Source organism: Pararge aegeria, chromosome 21 (genome assembly GCF_905163445.1).
Source record: "Pararge aegeria chromosome 21, ilParAegt1.1, whole genome shotgun sequence".
In the NCBI taxonomy this organism is placed as follows: domain Eukaryota; kingdom Metazoa; phylum Arthropoda; class Insecta; order Lepidoptera; family Nymphalidae; genus Pararge; species Pararge aegeria.
Genome location: NC_053200.1, coordinates 12115496 through 12136025, shown reverse-complemented (window position 1 = coordinate 12136025; position 20530 = coordinate 12115496). Strand labels below are relative to the sequence as shown.

Genomic DNA, 20530 nt, shown 5'->3' with positions numbered 1-20530 from the left:
GGTGATGGATCACCATAGTAGTAGTTAGGTAGTTGTATTTATCAAACGACATACGTTAGCTTAACTAAAGGTAGGTTCCAAACGCGCCACGATCTGAGAAGAGCCCAAAACAAACTTAGCCGGGAGGGCCGAATTAAAATCCCAGCAAACTCCACTAACTTATGTAAGTTATGTGCGTTTTAAGCAATTTAAGTATCGCTTGCTTTAATTGTGAAGGAAAAACATCGTGAGGAAACTTGCATGCCTGAGAGTTCCATAATATTCTCAAAGGCATGTGGAGGTCACCAATCTGCACTGGGCCAGCGTGATGGACTACGGCCTAAACCGGGCGGGTCTCTACTCATTCTGAGAGGAGAACCGCACCCAATTGTGGGCCGGAAATGAATTGATATGATGATACCCAAACCAATAATAGGCTGAGAATGTTCATCTTCATTTCTATCAACATCTTTATTCTCATTTTCATAGGTTCGAAAATCCGATTATGAACGGACAACACAGAGACTCCATAGAAGAAGACATTAAACTCATGAAAGCTAGAACGCACATCCTTCACAAAGTACTAGAGGGATGTCTTCAGAGACAAGAGGCTTCCGTCCTCTATCCGTATTTACCAAAGAAACATGAATACACTGTCTTTGTATCACTAACAAAGAGTCAAAGGGAACTTTATACGCACTATTTGACAAATTACGCAAAAGAAACTAAACAGAGCGTACTCAAGGACTTCCACGTTCTTCAAAAAATCTGGACCCATCCGCAGGTTTTGCACAATTTTTTCATGAAAAGTCGGGATGAAGAAAAGCAACAGAAAATTAAAGGTAAACAGAAACAGAAAATATGCTATTTTTTTATAAAATTCGAAATTTAAACGGTTTTTTTTTACTAGTTCTTACTGCCTAAGACATTATGTTTTAGTATTTTTTGAAAAGCCTCTTTTGGCGATGAGCACGAGATAAGACCTTGAAGGCACTATAAAAGAGGATTTTCGACATACGATATTTAAGCCTTTGAAATCTCGGAAGTCTTTTTCGAGTACTAAAACACTGAGCGTCAAAGTTAATTACAGCTAATGACCTCTTAAAGCCAAAAGTTAAGTACGATCTGCACAGCTAATTTTTATTTCATAAATGTTTCGATCGGCTTTAATAAAAGTTGAATTAGTTCCATTTTACACAGAACTATTATTCGATACCCGAAAACTACCCTACAGTTGTGAATATGGATATCCGATACTAAGGGTAGCCTATTTAAATTGACCTTGATGAAATCTGTTAGAAATATCTGGTATTGGTACCAATATCAGATATATGGAATAGCACCACTTTCACAATATCAAATACAAATATCTCTATCCCATTCGCAATGTTCTTTCTGGAAAAGGAGAGCAATATTTTTACACCTGCCAATTTAGTTTGATTTGGAGAGTTTTGTACAAAATTGGCATTACTGAAATAGGCAACTTTTCAATATCTGAACAGCGATCATATAAATTAATTTCCAGTGGAGAAGGAAGACGACCTAGTTGCAGAGGATCTAGGAGCTTCGGAGGACACAAAGCCCAGTACAATGGAGACGTGGTGGCTGCCTTACGTTGCTGAAAGTGAAGTACTGGACGCGCTACACAGCTCCAATAAGTTCCTGGTCATCTTCCGACTGCTGGATGAGTGCATCGCTCTCGGGGACAAAGTGTGAGCATCTTGTTGGATGGAATTGCAGGCATATCTTTGCGGAATTCCATGATATACCTACAATGATTAATTTTTTGAAGTAAAATCTTGCTTTCCATGAGCTATATAGCTGCGTATACATGTAAACTTTTGGGTGAACAAAACTCGCATCATCGAAATCGCACGCTTCCCGTGAGCTATATGTGTACATAGATTTAGTTTTCACTTCCATCGGCAGTCCCGAAAGACTGCACCGCATGTTTTTTTTAAGTAATAATTAGCAGACTAAGCCATTGTATATAAAAAGGGCAAAACTTTACAGGGCATGTAAAGAACACAGTGCAAAGTGTAGTTCTTCCCCGGACGAACTTGTTACAAAAATCTTTAATATATATTTTCGCGTATAATAACGCGAAAATCAGAAAAATCTTCACAATGCAATTTATAATGTCTTCAGTGTCTATTAAACACCGCAAAATTGCTGTGATAATTGACTTAGCAATTGGTCATGATATTGTTTATCTGTCAAAATGAAATTTTCATTCATAACAGTTCCCAATTTCAGACTCTTGCGGAAAGTCCAGTCCGTTTAAAGAAGATGACGTCAAGGGAATCAGAATACTGCTTGTCTCAAAATTGCTGCTTACAGAATTAAATAAATATCTCGAAGTCTGAACGGCGTTTGAAAAATCTCTTTTTTTTTTTTTTTTTTGCAGCCTTATTTTTTCGACTTCCTTATACACGATGGACGCTCTAGAGTATTTCCTACGGCGCATCAACAACTGGTCGTTGGGCCGGGAGTACTATCGTCTCGACGGTTCTGTACCAGCTGAGGTGCGACAGAAGTGGTGTCGAGAGTTTAACGCCGAGAGCAACACTGGAACCAAGTGAGAAACTCAAATCAAATTAAATATTTTTTTAAATAAGGTACCTAACAAATCCAGTGTCATTATTTCAATAATAATTTTTATTTACTTCAATAATTGGTTAAAACATTTTGTAACAAAAATAGAAGAGAAAGAAGACAGGAAAAACTTATTTAAAAAAAAAAAAAGTTAGTCTACAATCTATTAACCGCCTATAGCTCATATGAACACCAGTTGTCTTACTCTACTTAAATCACCTGTATTCGTCTAAAATGTTTGGCTCTGCAGTACTTTGAATCATATAATATGCATGTACTATAAAATGCATCATATATAAATCTTCCGCTTAAATTAATCTATCTATTGATAAAAACTGATTTAAAATCCGTTGCGTAGTTTAAAAGATCAAAGCGTACAAATGGCCAAAGCTACTTTTTTTTATATACGTAAAATACATTTTGAGTGTGAATATTTTCAGTTATATAATGTTAAATTAGATGAGCGGTGATAGCCTAGTGGGTAAGGGTTCGGCTTTCATTTCGAGGAGACCGGGTTTGAGCCCCGGCACGCACCACTGACTTTTTAGAGTTATGTGCGTTTTAATTCAAGCAATAAATATCAATTGCGTTAAACGGTGAAGGAAAACATCGAGAGGAAACCTGTATGCCTGAGAGTTCCTCCATAATGTTTTCAAAGGTGTGCGGAGCCCACCAATCCGCACTGGGCCAGCGTGGTGGACTTAACCCCTTCTTATTGTGGGAGGAGACCTGTGCCTTGTAGTGGGCCGATAATGGGTTGATATGATGATGATGGTGATTATATCAGTAGATAAATACCAAATTTCAGCGATTTTTTTGTTACTGTCATTATGTCTATTAATACGTCATTTCTATTTGACAGATTATTTCTGATATCAACACGCGCGGGATCACTCGGTCTGAACATGACAGCAGCGAACCGGGTCGTCATTCTCGATACCTCGTGGAACCCCGCGCACGACATCCAGAGTATATTCCGCGTGTACAGATTCGGACAGAAGAAAGACTGTTACATATACCGACTCGTGGCCATGGTGAGTAAGAAGTCTGTTAACTTCCGTTAACAGACTTCTTCCTTCCGTCCTTCCGACGTTTCCAGATTCATGCACATATACCGATGACACGCATTTCAGGATTTTTTTTTCTTTAATGGTGATAATTGACTCTAGGTGTTTAGTTAAAAATCATTGCCTATAAACAATATGGGATAGAAGCAGACGTTACTTTGCGGAATTCCATGATATATTATGAAAATTAAGCTTAATTTGCTTTACTCCACGAAAAGTAGGAGAATCTGTATGGTGTGATTTCTTCAATCTGACTTTTCAATGAATAATTGGTACGTTAAGACTTAACAATTATTCACTGTAATGTAATTTTCTAAAGTGGGTAAATAATTAAACTTAAGATAACTAAAAATTCATATTTGCCAGATATTTTATTGAATTGATTAGGATTTTTACAAATTTGATTAAAAAACCAAGGTTCATGACATTGAGTTGGTGGGTATTTTTATATAAATACGACTGCTTTTTTTCGATACACTTCATTCCCACAGGGACTCTAACGATTCAAAGATTCCTACCGTTGTCTTAGTCGTTATCAGGAGTATAAAGATTATATAAGATTAGCAAATACAGCTTAATTTTTAATAATCTATATATATAAAAGAGAAAGTTTGTGGGTATGTTCCGTATAGGCTCCGAAACGGCTGGACCGATTTCAATGAAACTTTCAGGGAATCTCCGGATTGACCTGGCGAGTAATCCTTTAAAGTTTGGTGACGATCGGAGCACTCCTATTTTTGGACTGTCAAACTGTCAAATACAGCTTTTATTAAAAATTTAATGATGTAAGTTTATTGTTAAAATAAAATAAAGCAAAATCTAGCCCGGCGAAGCGGGCTGGGTACGCTAGTAACTTACAAACAAGGCAACAATAAGCAGGGTATGTAAGGAACTCGTCTTGCAAAGTTCCGCCCATTGTGTGACCAACCGCCCCGGCGTAACGGTGAGCGCTGTGTATTTAAGTATGAGGCCCCGGGTTCAATACCCGGCAGTGCAATTTGGGAATTCATGATTTCGGAAGTTAAGCCTCATATTTAAAAATATTATCTGTAGTCCAATATTTCGTTACAGTGTCCATAAATAATTAAGTACGCCGCTATTCCTAATTTCTTGACAAGACATTTAGTAGTTAGTGACACAATAGGCTATGGGGTACGGACCGACAGAATAGTACCCTACTGTGAGGTTTCTAATTTAACAATTATGCTAGAACTTTAAAAACGATGAATTTTTTTTGTTTACCAGGGTACCATGGAGCAAAAGATCTATGAGCGCTCGGTGACGAAGCAAGCGGTCGCCTGCCGTGTTGTAGACGAACAGCAGATCGACCGACACTATAACATGTCCGAATTGACCGAGCTTTACAGGTTTGTTCAGTAATAACTTAAAATGTATTCATACATTTCATAATAGCTATAGGTATCGGATTGAAGCAGGCGTTACTTTGCGGAAATCCCTAGTATATTATGAGCTTAATTTGCTATACTCCGCGAATAGCAGGAGAATCTGTATGGTGTAAGTTATAATTTCTTCAATCCTACCTTTATATTCATTGTAAAGTCAACATCTCCTGAGGGTGCTCCGGTTTCGGAGCGAAACGTGCGTAGAGGGTACATTGCCGAGAATCTGTTTGATGTGGAGTATACGGATTGAAGAAATTATAAATTACATCATACAGATTCTCCTGCTGTTCGCGGAGTATAGCAAATTAAGCTTAATTTTCATAATCGCTATTGGTGCCAAATCTGTTATACATAAATCGATAACCTATACTTCTCTGACATGTCTTAAAATAGCTGTGTCCTACAGGATATAGTGTGAGAAGAGCACTACTTTTAGACCATTGAATTTAATTTAGTTTCGATACTTGTGACATCAACCACGTAACGGATCTATTGACATAATTACAAAAAAAAATACTGTACTAATTTATGGTTAAATTAAACTTGGTCAACCTCATCCAACAAATCTGTGGCACTGAAATCATGAGATATCTTATCATAATTATCAATTGCAATATTTCACTGCTGGCCATAGGTCGTTTCCAATGAGAGGTTTCTGCTCATAATCACTACGCTGAGCAGACAGGCTGGTGATCGCAGTCGCTGTTGCGCGTGTGCAATTATTTTCTCTTTGTCGCCTCGTACGGCACCCGCGGGAAGAGGGGAGGGGGTGGTGACAATTGTATTGGCGGCCGATTGGCGCAGTTTGCAGCGACCCTGCTTTCTGAGTCCAAGGCCGTGGGTTCGATTCCCACTACTGGAAAATGATTTTGTGATGAGCATGAATGTTTTTCAGTGTTTGTGTGTTTATATGAATATTGCTATTTATTTATGTATATTATTCATAAAAATATTCATCAGTCATCTTAGTACCCATAACACAAGCTACGCTTACTTTGGGGCTAGGTAGCTATGTGTGTATCGTCGTACTGTATTTATTTATTTATTAAAAAAAAAAAAAACTTATCTGCTGCACGATACGGCAAGCCATCGTTTTTATCGATATAGAACAACGGATCCAATCCTTTACCATGCCATATTGAATTAAACAGACTAGACGAGGACGGGGCAGGTGTAGCTGCGGGTCTTGCGGCGGGGGTTCGAGACGCGGCGTTACTGCGAGTCGCTGCCAGTGACACGCCCTGTGGACCTCTGCTATACGCCGTGCACGAACACGACTCGCTACTGCGCGGCTCTGGCGAAATTGGCTTGGCGGAGGACGAGCGAGCCGCTGTCTGGAGCCAGTTCCAAGAGGAGCATGCTAATAAACGTACGTAACATGCCACTTAAGAGTAGTCAGTAGTAACTCGCTCAGTGTGTTACTACTGGATGGCTTTTGCAATTTCGCTTGGCTGAGGACAAGCAAGCCGCCGGCTGAAGCCAGATCCAGTGAGCTAATAATCATACGCGAACACATTTTACTGTATTCTGATAGTAACTAACTAGTAACTCGCCCAGGTTGCTATGTCACGCACGAACACGACTCCCTACTACGTGGTTTTAGCGAAATTGGCTTGGGTAAGGGCGATTAGGCCGTTGTCTGAAGCCAAACGAACACAACTCGCTACTACGGCCGGGGCGAGTTAGCCAGTTCTAAGATGAACTTGCTAACAAAACTTCGTAAACACATGTTATTTAACTATAGAGTTAGTTATGTGGTCAGTGGGTTGCCGTGCACGACTTGCTACCGAGCGGTTCGAAATAGGCTTGGCTGAGGGCGAGCGAGCCGCCGTCTCGCCGCCAGTTCCAAGAGTTACGTACAAACGTGCGTACACACACGTCGTTATACGTTGAGTCGTCAGCAGTAACTCGTTCAGTGGGTGTTAATGAAACGAACTCGACTCGCTACTGCACGGCTTGGGTAAACCTGGATAAGCGGATTGAACTGCAGCGCTGACTAAACCCAGGCGGTAACACAAGATACTGCACGCATACTCGTTCTGTACTGGTATACTACAAGTACAGTACGTACTAACGTACTGTAGATATGTCTTGCTAATTGCTCTCTACTGTGATATACTCCAATATAGACATCAAGTAAATATCAAATAATGTTAATGTTTGAGAAACGTTGAAACTCTGCATTTATATTCTCAGTTATACTGTTCATAAAGTGTTTGTAATTTTATAACTGTTTGTTTGATCTTTATTGACATACGATTCATTAATTATTTGTGCTAACATACAACTAACGCAACTTTTGCTCTCTCTACGCATAGCGGTTGTTTGACAGAAATAACTTTTAAATATAAGGCGGCCCTTAAACCCTGTTAGTTTATAAGTTGTTAACCTATATTCTTCATTGGTGAGTATTAAATAGTTTATTGTTATTTTTGTCTTCAAGATTTTTTTTTTTTACATTTTACAGATATACAGAGTATTGCATTAAAACTGCCAAAAAAAGAATTTGATCCGAAAATACCTAAATCAGAAAATGCCCAAAATGACGCCAACAACCAATCTGTACCTGGTGGATCTGACACTAAACCTAAATCCAAAAGAGGAAGAAAACCCCTACAAGCCTGCAAGAACATGCCAGTTCAACCCTCCACAAGCTCGCAAGACGAGTTATTTGCAAAGCCAAAGTTAGAAAAGTCGATGATCCAAAAAATAATGGACATTTTAATCCAACACAACTTTCATACTACCAATGGGCCCAAAGAAATCTCCGAACTGATACAAAATGTACAAAAAACTGTATCCAATCCAAAACGAGGAAGGTTAAGAAATATCGATCCGGTTACCGCAAGTATCGCTAGAGTTTTGATAGAAGAAGGAACAATTAGCATTCCTCCACCAGCCTTCACTGGTACAAACGTAAACCAAAGCCAATACTTAGAACCGACAGAATCAGCAGAAACGATAGTCGGAACCCCAGCCGATTATAACAGTATATACTGTGTAGATCAAAATCAAGAAACAAACATACAATCTGAGTATTCGAGTAGAAAACGGCGGAGACAACGAAAAGAAGCGGATACCACCCTGAATCAAGAACAAACTACGATTGGTGAAACTCATTCTACTGAAACGATAGTTGGAACCCCAGTGGAAAACAGTATATACTTCGAGGTACCAAAAATTCAGGAAACTCAGGAATCAGTTGACTCTGACAACCCGGAAAGGAAGCGGAGGCGTAATCGAAGGGAATCTGATGAAGAATATATCCCGGACAAACAGAAAATTAAAAACATGCCCACGGACAAACTAAAGCATAATACAAGAAAGTCAAACGAATATAATTTAAGCTTGGCCTCTGTCAATAATGACGAGACAATAACTTCTGATTTACCTTCAGTGAGTATCACACTACCTGACACGGAGGAGTCGCAAGTAACACTATTGGCTAACCAAAAAAATCTTATGAAGAACGAGAAAGAGAAAAAAAGGAAAACAAGTAAAAAAAAATCTAAACAAGAAAATTTATCATATATTGAAAAAGAAACAGCAAGTCAACAAGGGATAATTGAAAAGTTAATAATAAAACAAACTGTAAATGATGAAAGTGAACCCGTGAATGCTATTGAAAGTATTTTACTCAGTGATGAAGACGAACCGCTGGTAGCTGCACCTGTTACAGCACCAGACGTACAAGCTGCGGCAAGTAGAATAAAAGTAGTAAAGCAGCAAAGTAATCAGCAAAACGATCAATCGCCGATACCGCTACATAAATCACTGTTAACTAATAAGAACTTCATTAAAATAGTAGCACACACATATCTAACTGGGAAACCGCAGTTGGCCGAAGACGCTGCAATCCTGGCTGCTCAGTACAGCACGTTGAAGGCTTTGAAGGAGTTAGAGGCTACTAACAAGGATATCGTTAGTGGTCCTATATACGATATTGCTGTGCAGGTATGTTCAAAATAACTTTTGCCTTGTTAACCCGGCTTCTTAAGTTGGAATTTTGGTCCATTCATGTCCTATGACTTCGATATACTTGTTTAGTATGTTTAGTATGTGTACGTATTTGTGTATGTCCTGTGTCCTGCGCCTAATATTTTGTTATACTCACACATTGATAAATACATAAATAAAGAAACTCATCTACGTAAATCAATAAAGTCACTTTCGACAGTTCTATTAAGACAGTTCTTTCATTGTCTGAAAAATATGTTTTGGTTGTTTTCAACAGGTATTAGGTAAAGATTTGCTTAAAAAACTACACAATGCGAGTGCTCCTAAAAAAGATAGCGGAACCATTCGGCCGAGTACTGTACCAGACCAATCAGAAAATGATAAAAAATCAAACAAAAATAAATCCGTTAACGATTCAGAAGTTGTACCGCAAACTAAGATAAAAAAGAAACCGCAAAATCACATAGAAAGAACAATAACATTGATTGATGACGATATTCTAAAACCTTCAACCAGTTCAAGCGTTCGCAAATCTAAAAAAGCTGGTCCTAAAAGCGTTGCTGCGCTAGAAGTGGTACCGGTAGAAATGTAAGTAGCGGTAAACTAACACATTTCTTTATCAACTAACGATATAATGTATATTATAACCCCGCCATTTAGTGCATGTCATTTCAGTTGACGTGTTAAAATAGATCTTTTTTACCGCCAAAAATAGATTGTTTTCCATAAATTTCTTTTTTTATATATTATTGGTAAAAATGGTTTGTCATTCTTATTAATATTATGTACTAATGCGAAAGTGAGTTTGTCACTTGGTTTGTGTGTCCTTTCTTAAATTAAGCAACAAATCAACTTGTTTTTAGGTATATTTTCATCCCAGGAAAAACTGCTTGGTTCTTCAATTACTACTATTTAAAAAAAAGTCAAGTGACCTTGTAAACCGTATTCCCAAACTTTAGAGTATTGCATTAATTAATCGTTATCAGTATTCAATATAAATAGATTAAAATCGCCCCATACAATGTGCTTAAACTGTATTAACCTAACCTAACCTAGCCAAGAGATTTTACTGTTTGTAATTTGCTTCATTATTAAAATCGAATGTTTCGACGCAGGTTCGAAGTTCCGTCGACATTGCGATCAAGATACCCATCACAAGACGAGTGCATTCTACCCGACGATGACGACGATTTTATTGTTAGCGACTCTCCAAACATTGTGAGTCAGTCTCAAACCCACCGCAATCAACGCAACTCCCAACCTACTTCAATAAACCTTAGTTCGATCAATACTGATAGAATAGCGACTCGGCCTAAAGTTGTGCAAATTGTTCAAAAGCAGCCAGTCGTCAATCCGATACCTCTACCTCCGCCTCCAGTTGTATTGAATACAATTTCAAAACCATTTTCGAAGGAATCACAATGCGGTTCATCGGTGCAAACAATCTGTTTAGACAGTGATGAGGAGGTAGCTCCTGTTGAACCAGTTGAAACGGCTACGCGGAAAGTCCTTAAGTCGACAACTAAGCTACCTCATTCCTCTTCTAGTAATACAGCTGATTCTGAAGCGGTTACTGTTAAACAACAGAGTAAATTTACCACTTTACTGGATAAGAAAAAGAAAATTGTACAAGTTAATGCTACAAATTCGGAACCATCTAAAAAAGCAAAGTCACCAAATATCCGAGCGCCATCACAAAATATTTCAGTTACATCCGACGAATCGGTCTTTATTATCGCACATAATGTTTCTGAAGAGGATGGCCCACTTTCTGTGATGAAAAGTAAATGTATGCCTGGAGATATTATGCGAATAAATAAGGATGGGATGATTGAAATTTTAAACAAAACTGATACAGCACCTGCCGCGATAAATGCCAACAAGCCACATGCGGTTAACGCATCCGCGAGCGACAGTTGCGTCGAAATTTTACCAGAAGAATCCGTTAAAGAACCCATAAACCGCGTGAAAACAACGGCGTTGTCCAGCAACAAGAAAACACCTGCGAATAGCAAACCTATTTGCAACAAGAAAACACCAGCGACTACCAACAAAACTATAAACCCCACAAAAGCACCGGCAACTACCCACAAAACTATAAACCTCACAAAAACGCCGACATTTGGAAGCTCTAGTTCAAAATTTAAAGCCACCGAAAACACTTCATATGTTATCGAGTCAACGGAAAGAGCGCGTAAATCATATCCTTCCAGCAACGATAACTTGAGGTCCGAATCTCCGGACCCACTTTCGGTTCTCCAGAACGTTGTGCACATCCCTGCAGACAAGTATCAAGCCAACAAACAAATGAACACCAAAGAATCGTATTCCCGTCAAAAGTCATCTACTTTTATCGTAACTAAAACGGCTGATAGCAATATGGCTAGAGCATCTAGTGATTTGGCCGTTAAAAGAGCAGAGGCTCTCTTAAAATCCTATGATTCCACGAAATCGCAAAACAAGGCCGCCAAGGTAATTGATCTGACTGAAGCTTTCGCGGCCGCCAGCGAAGTTCCCCGACCTACACCTACTAAAAAAGGGTCCACAGCACCTATTAAACTGGTAACCAATATTAAAATTTCCGGGACTTCGAAAGATATTTTAATAAACAACGCTGGCGCAGTCAGTAACGCTAAGAACAAGCCGTCGACCTCGTTTGATTCTTCAACGTATGTATTTATTTCATTTAGATTTGTATGTATTTCTAATTTTGTAAGCTTCTAGAAGTCTATTAAAACAGCAAGCATCCAAACTAAAACAGCGAAGTAGTTTTCAAGAATACTTGGTCAATCCAAAGTATAAATTCTAATAGTAACATTAGTTAACGAAGTTTTTGAACAATTTATCAATCTATCATGTAAGAACTTACTAGCAGATCGTTTGTAGCTACTACTGTTTAACAAAGTGAGAGATTTCTAGTCTGGTCATATATTAAACAACAGGTACTCGTCAGCTTTGCTGGATATCTGGATAAACAGAAGTTTATTTTCTATTTAGTCATCCATAACTTTTTAGATTATCAAAAATAATGCTCTCTGACAGAAATAAAAATGTGTGTATTAAAATAGAAAAACCATCATTAAAAGTATCATTTGCAACCACAACTTTATCATATTTCATTTATTGTTAATAGTTATAGTTATTTCCATTTCTTCCCTTCCCTTAGCTTCAGTGGACCTAGATCAAGTGGAGAGCGGATGTGAAATGGTTCAGCAGCCAGCCAACCTGTGTCTTTCACGTACACACATCTCTTCTCTTGAGCGGAGACAATTTTTCTGCCACGCCGTCCTCTCCACAGCTTTGCTGGATACCAGGGCAAAACAAAGATATTCATGCGACAAAATTAATATTATCTACATTGGTTCGGATGAGTTTGGAAAAAAAATAACTAACTGATTAATAAAATTCCTCTATCAACAGGAAATCGAATGCTAATCCGAAGAAAATTCTAGTGATACCTCCTCAGAAGCCTCCAGCTAATGACGTCAGTAAACGACCATCACCTTGGCAGGACAGTATCCCCAGTAAAAAGAAGAAATCAGAGGGCAATAGTAAGTTTTATACATTCCATGTTCTTATCTTCTCATAGCAGATTTAGACTATTTGATACCCGAAGCAATCCACACCTGTGGGCCTTCATCATCATCATCACATCAACCGATAGACGTCCACTGCTGGACATAGGTCTTTTGTAGGGAGTTCCAAGTTCCACGATTCTGAGCCGCTTGGATCCAACGGCTACCTGCGACGCGCTTAATGTCGTGTGTCCACCTCGTTGGGGGTCGACCAACGCTGCGCTTACCAGTACGGGGCTGCCATTCCAGCACCTTGGGACCCCAACGTTCATCCTTTCTCCGAACTATGTGCCCGGCCCATTGCCACTTAAGCTTCGCGACTCGTTGAGCTATGTCGGTAACTTTGGTTCTTCTACGAATCTCCACATTTCTGATTCGATCGCGTAGAGATACTCCGAGCATAGCTCTCTCCATCGCCCGCTGAGTGACTCTAAGCCTTCTTATGAGGCCCATAGTTTACGACCATGTTTCAGAGCCATAGGTCATCACTGGCAACACGCACTGTTCGAAGACTTTCGTCTTCAGGCACTGAGGGATTTTTGACGAAAAGATGGCACGAAGTTTCCCGAACGCTGCCCATCCGAGTTGGATTCGGCGGTTCACCTCCTTCTCGAAATTGGACCTACCTAACTGGATCGTGTGTCCTAGGTATACGTATTGTCAGACGTAAACAATTTCGAGTGCAGTGTTCTCAACGATTACTGGTTGAAGCGGAACATGAGCATTAGACATAATCTTCGTCTTGCTCATGTTCATTCGTAGGCCAACCTGTTGAGAAGCTCTGCTGAGGCCATTGAGCATCGTATTTAGGTCTCCCAGAGTCATAATGGCAGACATTATGACTACATCGTCGGCAAACCGAAGTTGAGTGATGTACTCGCCGTTAATGTTGATGCCAAGTCCGTTCCAATCCAGAAGCTTAAAGACGTCCTCCAACGCAGCGGTAAATAGTTTCGGGGAGATAACATCTCCCTGTCGCACGCCTCGCTGCAATTGGATTGGTCTCGTAGTCTGATCCGGTATACGAACTGACATAGTGGCGTTTTTGTACAAACACTGCAACACTTGGATATACCGGTAGTCAATTCGGCATCTCTGCAGTGACCTAAACACAGCCCAAGTTTCCACCGAATCAAAGGCTTTTTCATAGTCCACAAACGCTAAGCAAAGTGGCCGGTTATACTCTTCAGTCTTCTGTATAACCTGCCGCAGCGTATGAATGTGGTCTATGGTACTAAAGCCCTTACGGAAACCGGCTTGTTCGGGAGGCTGGAAGTCATCAATCCTACGAGCGAGACGATTCGTAATGACTCTCGAAAACAGCTTGTAGATATGACTCAGCAGCGAGATGGGTCTGTAATTCTTCAACAAGGTATTATCACCTTTTTTGAAGAACAGAACCACCACACTCCTGTGTCATGCCTCTGGCGTTGTGCCTTGGTGAATAACGGAATCAAACAAACGCTGAAGGACTTTCAGTATCGGTTTTCCACCTGCCTTCAGGAGTTCTGCCGTTATTCCGTCATCACCCGGCGCCTTGCCATTTTTAAGCTGCTTGAGAGCCACACTAATCTCGTATAGGCTGACGTCTGGGATATCTTCGGTATAGTGTCGAGTTAATTTGGCTCTAGGATCCTTAGCCAAATCTTCAACAGGCGTCTGTACTGTGGTGTACTTACTATCCAATAATAAGCTAGTGATTGGTTTTTAAATACAACACAATATGCAATACAAATAAGGAATATTTTTATGTACTTTAGAATATGTACGAAATACGTAAGAAATGCGTGGAGTAGATATTTCCATAGAAATAAAAAAGCCATGCATTTCATGTGTTAGAATAGAAAATATTAAGCGGTAAATAAGAAAATAAGTTGCTATAAGTGTCCACTTATTCTTTGTATTAAATGTAGGTGGTTAAAGAAATTATTTTCTTGTTGCATATAATTATTTAATATATTCATACAGGGTAAATAAAATATACCAGAAAGTTTCCGTCCTGTAGTTGTTAAAATTATGCGAAATGGAATCGAATGCTTTAGAATAGTCGATAAATCCTATGTATAATAGTATTTCATATTCCTTGCATTTTTCTATTATATTTTTTAGTGTGTGAATATGATCTATTGTATACTGCCTGCCTGCTTGTTCCACTCCCTGGATCTATGATTTTTGTCATGCGTGGCAATTAAGTGGTAGAGAACACTTTATAGATGCATGATGTTAGACTGATAGGTCTGTTATTACATATTTGTTTCGGGTCTTCTTTTTTTATAAAATAATAAAATTTCAGAATATTTTTACTGAGTCTGTAGTTTTTTCGTTTGAAGATATAATGTTAAAAAGTCTCATCAAAGGTTATAATAAGACTGTCCTTTATTAATTGTTATTTCAAGTTTTAATTTATTTATTAGCTCAACCACTCTTTACATAAATTACTTATATATATTTGTTTTCACAGTGTAATGTCACTGTACAGAAATAACTTGATTTATTAATTTTATTGTATGAAATAAATTAATACTGAATTTTGGAATGTAATAGTACAACGTAAGTATATTCTAACTATTGCTACGTTAAAACCACCTTGAAACGTTGTTTTTCTTTTCAGAACTTTCTCTCGCGGACTTTAACATTGACGACTTGGATGACATCATTGAATTGGAATAAGTAATATTAAAGTAATATTGTTATAAAACTCTTCCCCGATTACTTTGAATGGCAATGGACGTAAATCTACATGAATCGTCAAAATTACATATTATGTTTTATTGTATTGTGATACCTATAATAATATAGTTTCTATTTTATTTTGTGAGAATATTTTAAGTTTGATTTTCTCGTGACTGCACTCGATGAGAGTATTAATATCTTTTAAGTATAATAAATAAACATGTGTTTTGTTCTATAATATACATAAGTGTTTCGAAATATGATTATTATATTATTTTTTATTTTTAAATAGATACAAACGAAAACTATTAACTAAGTTAATTGGTGTAATTTAAACTAAGCTTTATAAAATGTATTTTCTCTAACCTGTCTTATCATGTAAACAATCTTTTCTTTACTTTTTTAGTATTAGGTTTATTTTCAACTGTTAAGAAAAAAAATAAAAAGCTTACTAATATTAAGAAAATCTTTTTATTTTGTTTGTTTTTATTTATTTTATCAAATTTTGTTTTTTTTTATAATTTTTAAAACTTACTTAACTAAAATATAATGAAAAGATTTTTTACAAGACAAGTTAGAAAAAATGGAATGGAGGAATATTATGTGATAACGTCTTAAATTTTTAATGTGACGAAGTTGATGATATTTTATTTGAGTAAACATGCACTTATACACTGCACTGTGTCTTCGTATGTGTATAGAGTATGTAGTGAGTTAAACCGCCCAACAGGGCAAGGAATAGGTGCGGTGCGGTCTTAACATTGCTTTACTTGCGCACCGGTAATATCAATGAGTACAGTAATAAGAAATTGACTCACTATATCCTAAATACCCATATGGTTTCTTATTGTATGCATGATGATGATTAATAATAATAAATAATATGAGTCATTATAATAACTATATTTTTTCTCTTTGTGTTCGTTTCGTGGGGCATGCCACGTGCGTGGGTTCATCGCTCCGTATGACGCGTTTCCACCAGTACTAAGCTAAGCTAAGCGATGACAAAAAAGGTCTTTGTCATCCAGTGGATATCATAAAATTCTTATATTATAAACTACAAACTGACATTGTGAATTACCTTGTAAGCGCTTAAGACTATTTTTAAAATTTTACAAGAGGGCTAGAAAACATATTTATGAAAGAAACTAATCAGCCAATTTAGTTAAGAACTAGTGTTTATATTATAAACATTTGTTTTACGCTAAGTAATTTAAATTTTAATATGTTTCTTCAATAAGGGGGCAATAGAATTGTTACTTAGAATATTTCTTATGTAAATTTTGTCTCTGAGCTTAAACTCAGGTATGTATATTTGTCCGAACCGATCATTTTATTCTTACCGTATCTAGCTTCTTATCTGAATGTGGACGCTTTTCATTCACTCCCTATCCAGTTAACTCTCTTTTGTAAAACCGACACTACATGAAACTTAGTGTATCGCGCCCGTCTAAATAGGTATTACGCGATCACGATACGGTTCGGTAATACTGAATACGGTGATCGCATCGGATAAATGTAGCCGTAGTACAAAGTTTGCTCGCAATCGAGCAATCAATACCGTCAAAGTAAAATGAGCCTAATGTGATTTTTATTTTACAATCGTTTAGCCAAAAGCAGAGCTGAACATTTGTAGGCAAATTGGAGCTACAATGCAATAGGAATAAGATCCATTTTACTCCCATGTTTAAGTATTTCCATAATCGAAAACGACCGAGCAAGCCATAAAATATTACTAAGGCAACTGATATACCTATATCTGGCGATTCTGCTTTTAGTCCGTAACATCGATCACAAGCAGCTCCCCCATAAAATCACACCTTTGATAGGGACTGTCAATGTGTCAAATTAATTTACCTATAATCATCACCCATCAAAATAATTCAGTGTTGGGAACCATGTGTTGTCCCATAAAGTCAACGTGCGTAAAATACGTGCAAGGGTTTTTAAATAATAACTCGATATTGCGGCAACTATATATTTATCTCTTACAAGTACAACAAATAATTATATTAAAATAATTTATGTTCCTTACACGCTACAGTTTAAAGCTGCTAAACAATATGCATACCAAATTATAATTAAACCAATAAAGTATCGCGTGACCAGATTATCACTTTTTTTTTCTTATAAATTACAATACAAAACATTACGTGATTTACAATACTATACAAGAATAATGGTCGTCACTGACTGTGATCAGTGGTGACCTTAATATGTATTTTCTTCAAGATCTTTGCATATTTTTATAAAGCTTTATGCACATGGATCTATATTATGTAATACTGCAAAATTGTTAAAAAATGTTTGACATTAAAAGTATTTTAGAATGCATGAAAACAAATTAGTTTCTTTTAATATTATTTTGAAATCTTACCGATCTTTTTTTATAATACTTCCCACTTCAGACTAAGGTGCTAGGTCAGACTTATAAAATGAGGTATACTTTATCAAAATCAGAATATGCACACTGTGAAGTCATTAAGTTACAGCTAATTCACTGTTTAAGTAATATAATTTGTTAATATTTTATAATCTATGCTCTTATAGAAATAGATTTTATCTTTTTTAATAGTAAATTAGAATAAGTGAATTATATAATATTTGCTTATATCTAGTAACATTAAAAGATAATCCTAAAAATATCTATGTAAGATCACTTTAACCCGCAAATGACGATTTATAATTCTCAATTTGTTACTTAGTTATTAAAATATATTTTAAATGGTAGTCGTTAGATAAAGCCCTGAATTACTTATATATTGTAATAATGTGTCCATGAAGTGGGTGAGCTCACACACCTGACAAGTGCGCCTCGAACTTTAAGATGGTACCACACTGCTTTGTTCTAAGCATAATTCGAATAGCGAACACGCATATCCGTGTACTTGTCGGTTTTTTGACACACACACACAAACAAAAGGAGACGAATTTGCGGAATATGCGCATATACTGCGCTCACGTGTACCACTCATTTGATCACTTGAAGCCATAGCCATCTTGTCATTATGAAATTCATCAATTATATAGTAAAATCGCTGTAGTAAGTTTGTTTTTTACTTAAACATTGTTTAGACTTATGCATTTGTAGATCCGTGTGATATACAAGATATATATTGATTTCTGCAGATTTAGCAGACGATATACAGTTTTTTTCTTTTTTTTCAGTTTGAAGAATTTTTGATAAAAATACTTTAATTCTGTTAGTTTTATATACAGATAGCAATAATAACATATTCATATTAAGGCATACCGGCACGAAGTGTGGATGTGCGTGTTTGATGTTCGCACACTTCCTTCCTAATACTATTAATGCGAAAGTTAGTTAGTTTGTTTTTCCTTACTTTACCCCGTAACTAAGCAACTGATCTACTTTTGGCATAGTTAATTAAAATGCATATTATTTTAAAATTTGCTTCTTTGTCGACAATCCGTATTCGCAATTCTAAGTGAATCACACGGAATCGGAACCAATGTGTTTTGGCTTCATTATCTATTTATTCTATTTTATCCAACAAAATAAAACATATTTCACATACGACAAGTGTTGGGTTTTCACGTTAGCCAATAAATAAGTGAGAAAGTAAGAGTGTTCGTAAGAGCGTGGCGTGTGGGCCCGCAGGCTCATATCGCCTGTTTCGAATAAGCTTCACCAGTGCGGTAAACGCGCCTAGCGTGTAATCCAACCGTCCCAATGTATGTATTTATTAATATTAGGGCAGCAGCCAAAGTGTTAAAAGGATGGAGAGTAACATAGACATTTCATTCTAGGAAAACAACGGTTCCCGCGGGATTTGTGTAGCAAATATTTTTGCGAATACGTCGCAGTGTGGTTCCGCTATTACAATGATATGTATTGAATGCAGAGTTGTTAATATGTAAGTTAAGATTCTAACAGCGAACAGATAAATCTGTTTGTATTTGAAGGAATAAGACACGTGTGGTCATTAAAGATACCATCAAGCCAGTACTGCCAACTTAGCGGTACTGACAAAAGACAAATTCTTTGTTATAATGAAGTGAAATTTTTAATAAAGTCAAAGTCAAAGTCAAATATATCAATTTATTATATATTTATTCAAGTCGGCCCATAGGTGGCACTTTTGATGCGTACATAATAATTACACGGTAGCGAGATGATGAGAATATGATTCTTAACTAGCAGAAGCCCGCGTTCGTCAATTACGGTTTTTTTACGAATCCTGTGTGTGGGATAAAAAGTAGCCTATTTTACTTTGCGTTCTTAAAACGTAAGTCTATGGCATAATCAAGTTGATTGGTTGATTTAGTTAAACCGTAAAGGAAGGCAAACCAAACAAACAAAATCACTGTTTTCACACGTTACATGGGGAAAGTCTGGCTGTAAATCGAACGCAATGGAGGCATTTAGTCCAGCAGAGTACCAGCAACTTCGAAGACAAAAGGTGTAACAAACATGATGCTTATCGTGACCATCTTAAAGTAAGGCCACCGTCCAATATTACCTACAACTACTATGACGGTACCTTTACATGTCCTCACTGTGCACGCATATTTAGTGCTAAAATACGGTATATAAGTCACATTAGGGCGCATAAGCGAAGCCCTTACAAGAACCAGTCAGTGTTGCCGCACGCGGCAGTGAATCAATGAAAAATAAGTATTAATAATTCTTATTAATTTATATTATTGAATTTTAAATTTTAATGCAACACATATAGCGGTAAAATTATACTTGTGTTAAATTATAATGGCGATATGAATGCACAGAAGATACAAACCCGTTAAGAAAGTTGAAAGTGGTCGTGTACGTTATTGCTAAACCAACACGTTTTACACGTTATCTCGGTCGCGTGCAATTTTAAGACTAAAAACAAGTGCAAATTGGTGGAATGCAATCGTAAAACAAAGATCTTTAGGTCCATTTTTCAATAACGTTTTAGTATTTCGGAATTGAAAACCCATCGAGGCTTGCACATTACGCAATTTTGAACTACCCTTACCGTTGGTGCATAAAACATACTTTTACACTGCATCCATTTCACAAATTGCAAGGTTATTGTTAACGCAGTAAAGCTCAATTTTCTAATACAATTTAGTAGGTTCAACTTTCATGATTGGAAATGTATCCAGCAGCTCTTTTAATATTGATGTATTTCAATCTCTATGAATACAAAATCAATGTGCAGATGCCTCAATACTATTAAATACCTATCAATAATTGCATGTTTATATTTAGGTGAAGACTTTGCTGTAGCTGTTAAAATAAACGATATATAGCAATTTATATATTTTTTATTTT

General features: G+C 37.1%; 1 protein-coding gene across 3 annotated transcripts in view; it reads left to right on the top strand.

Annotated features, from left to right (window-relative positions):
- Positions 1-15460, top strand: part of LOC120633521 — a 36109-nt gene extending 20649 nt beyond the window's left edge. For 2 of the 3 annotated variants that reach the window (XM_039903750.1, XM_039903749.1), the window contains 11 exons: positions 469-821; positions 1505-1691; positions 2387-2557; positions 3437-3608; positions 4887-5008; positions 6196-6413; positions 7512-8998; positions 9279-9589; positions 10117-11670; positions 12422-12552; positions 15188-15460. In XM_039903750.1, coding sequence (XP_039759684.1) covers positions 469-821; positions 1505-1691; positions 2387-2557; positions 3437-3608; positions 4887-5008; positions 6196-6413; positions 7512-8998; positions 9279-9589; positions 10117-11670; positions 12422-12552; positions 15188-15246 — 4765 coding nt within the window. In that variant the 3' untranslated portion in view covers positions 15247-15460. Of the gene's footprint in view, positions 1-468; positions 822-1504; positions 1692-2386; positions 2558-3436; positions 3609-4886; positions 5009-6195; positions 6414-7511; positions 8999-9278; positions 9590-10116; positions 11671-12167; positions 12395-12421; positions 12553-15187 lie in introns of those variants that run through there. The other variant, XM_039903751.1, reaches the window with a different exon arrangement.
- Positions 15461-20530: the final 5070 nt, after the last annotated feature.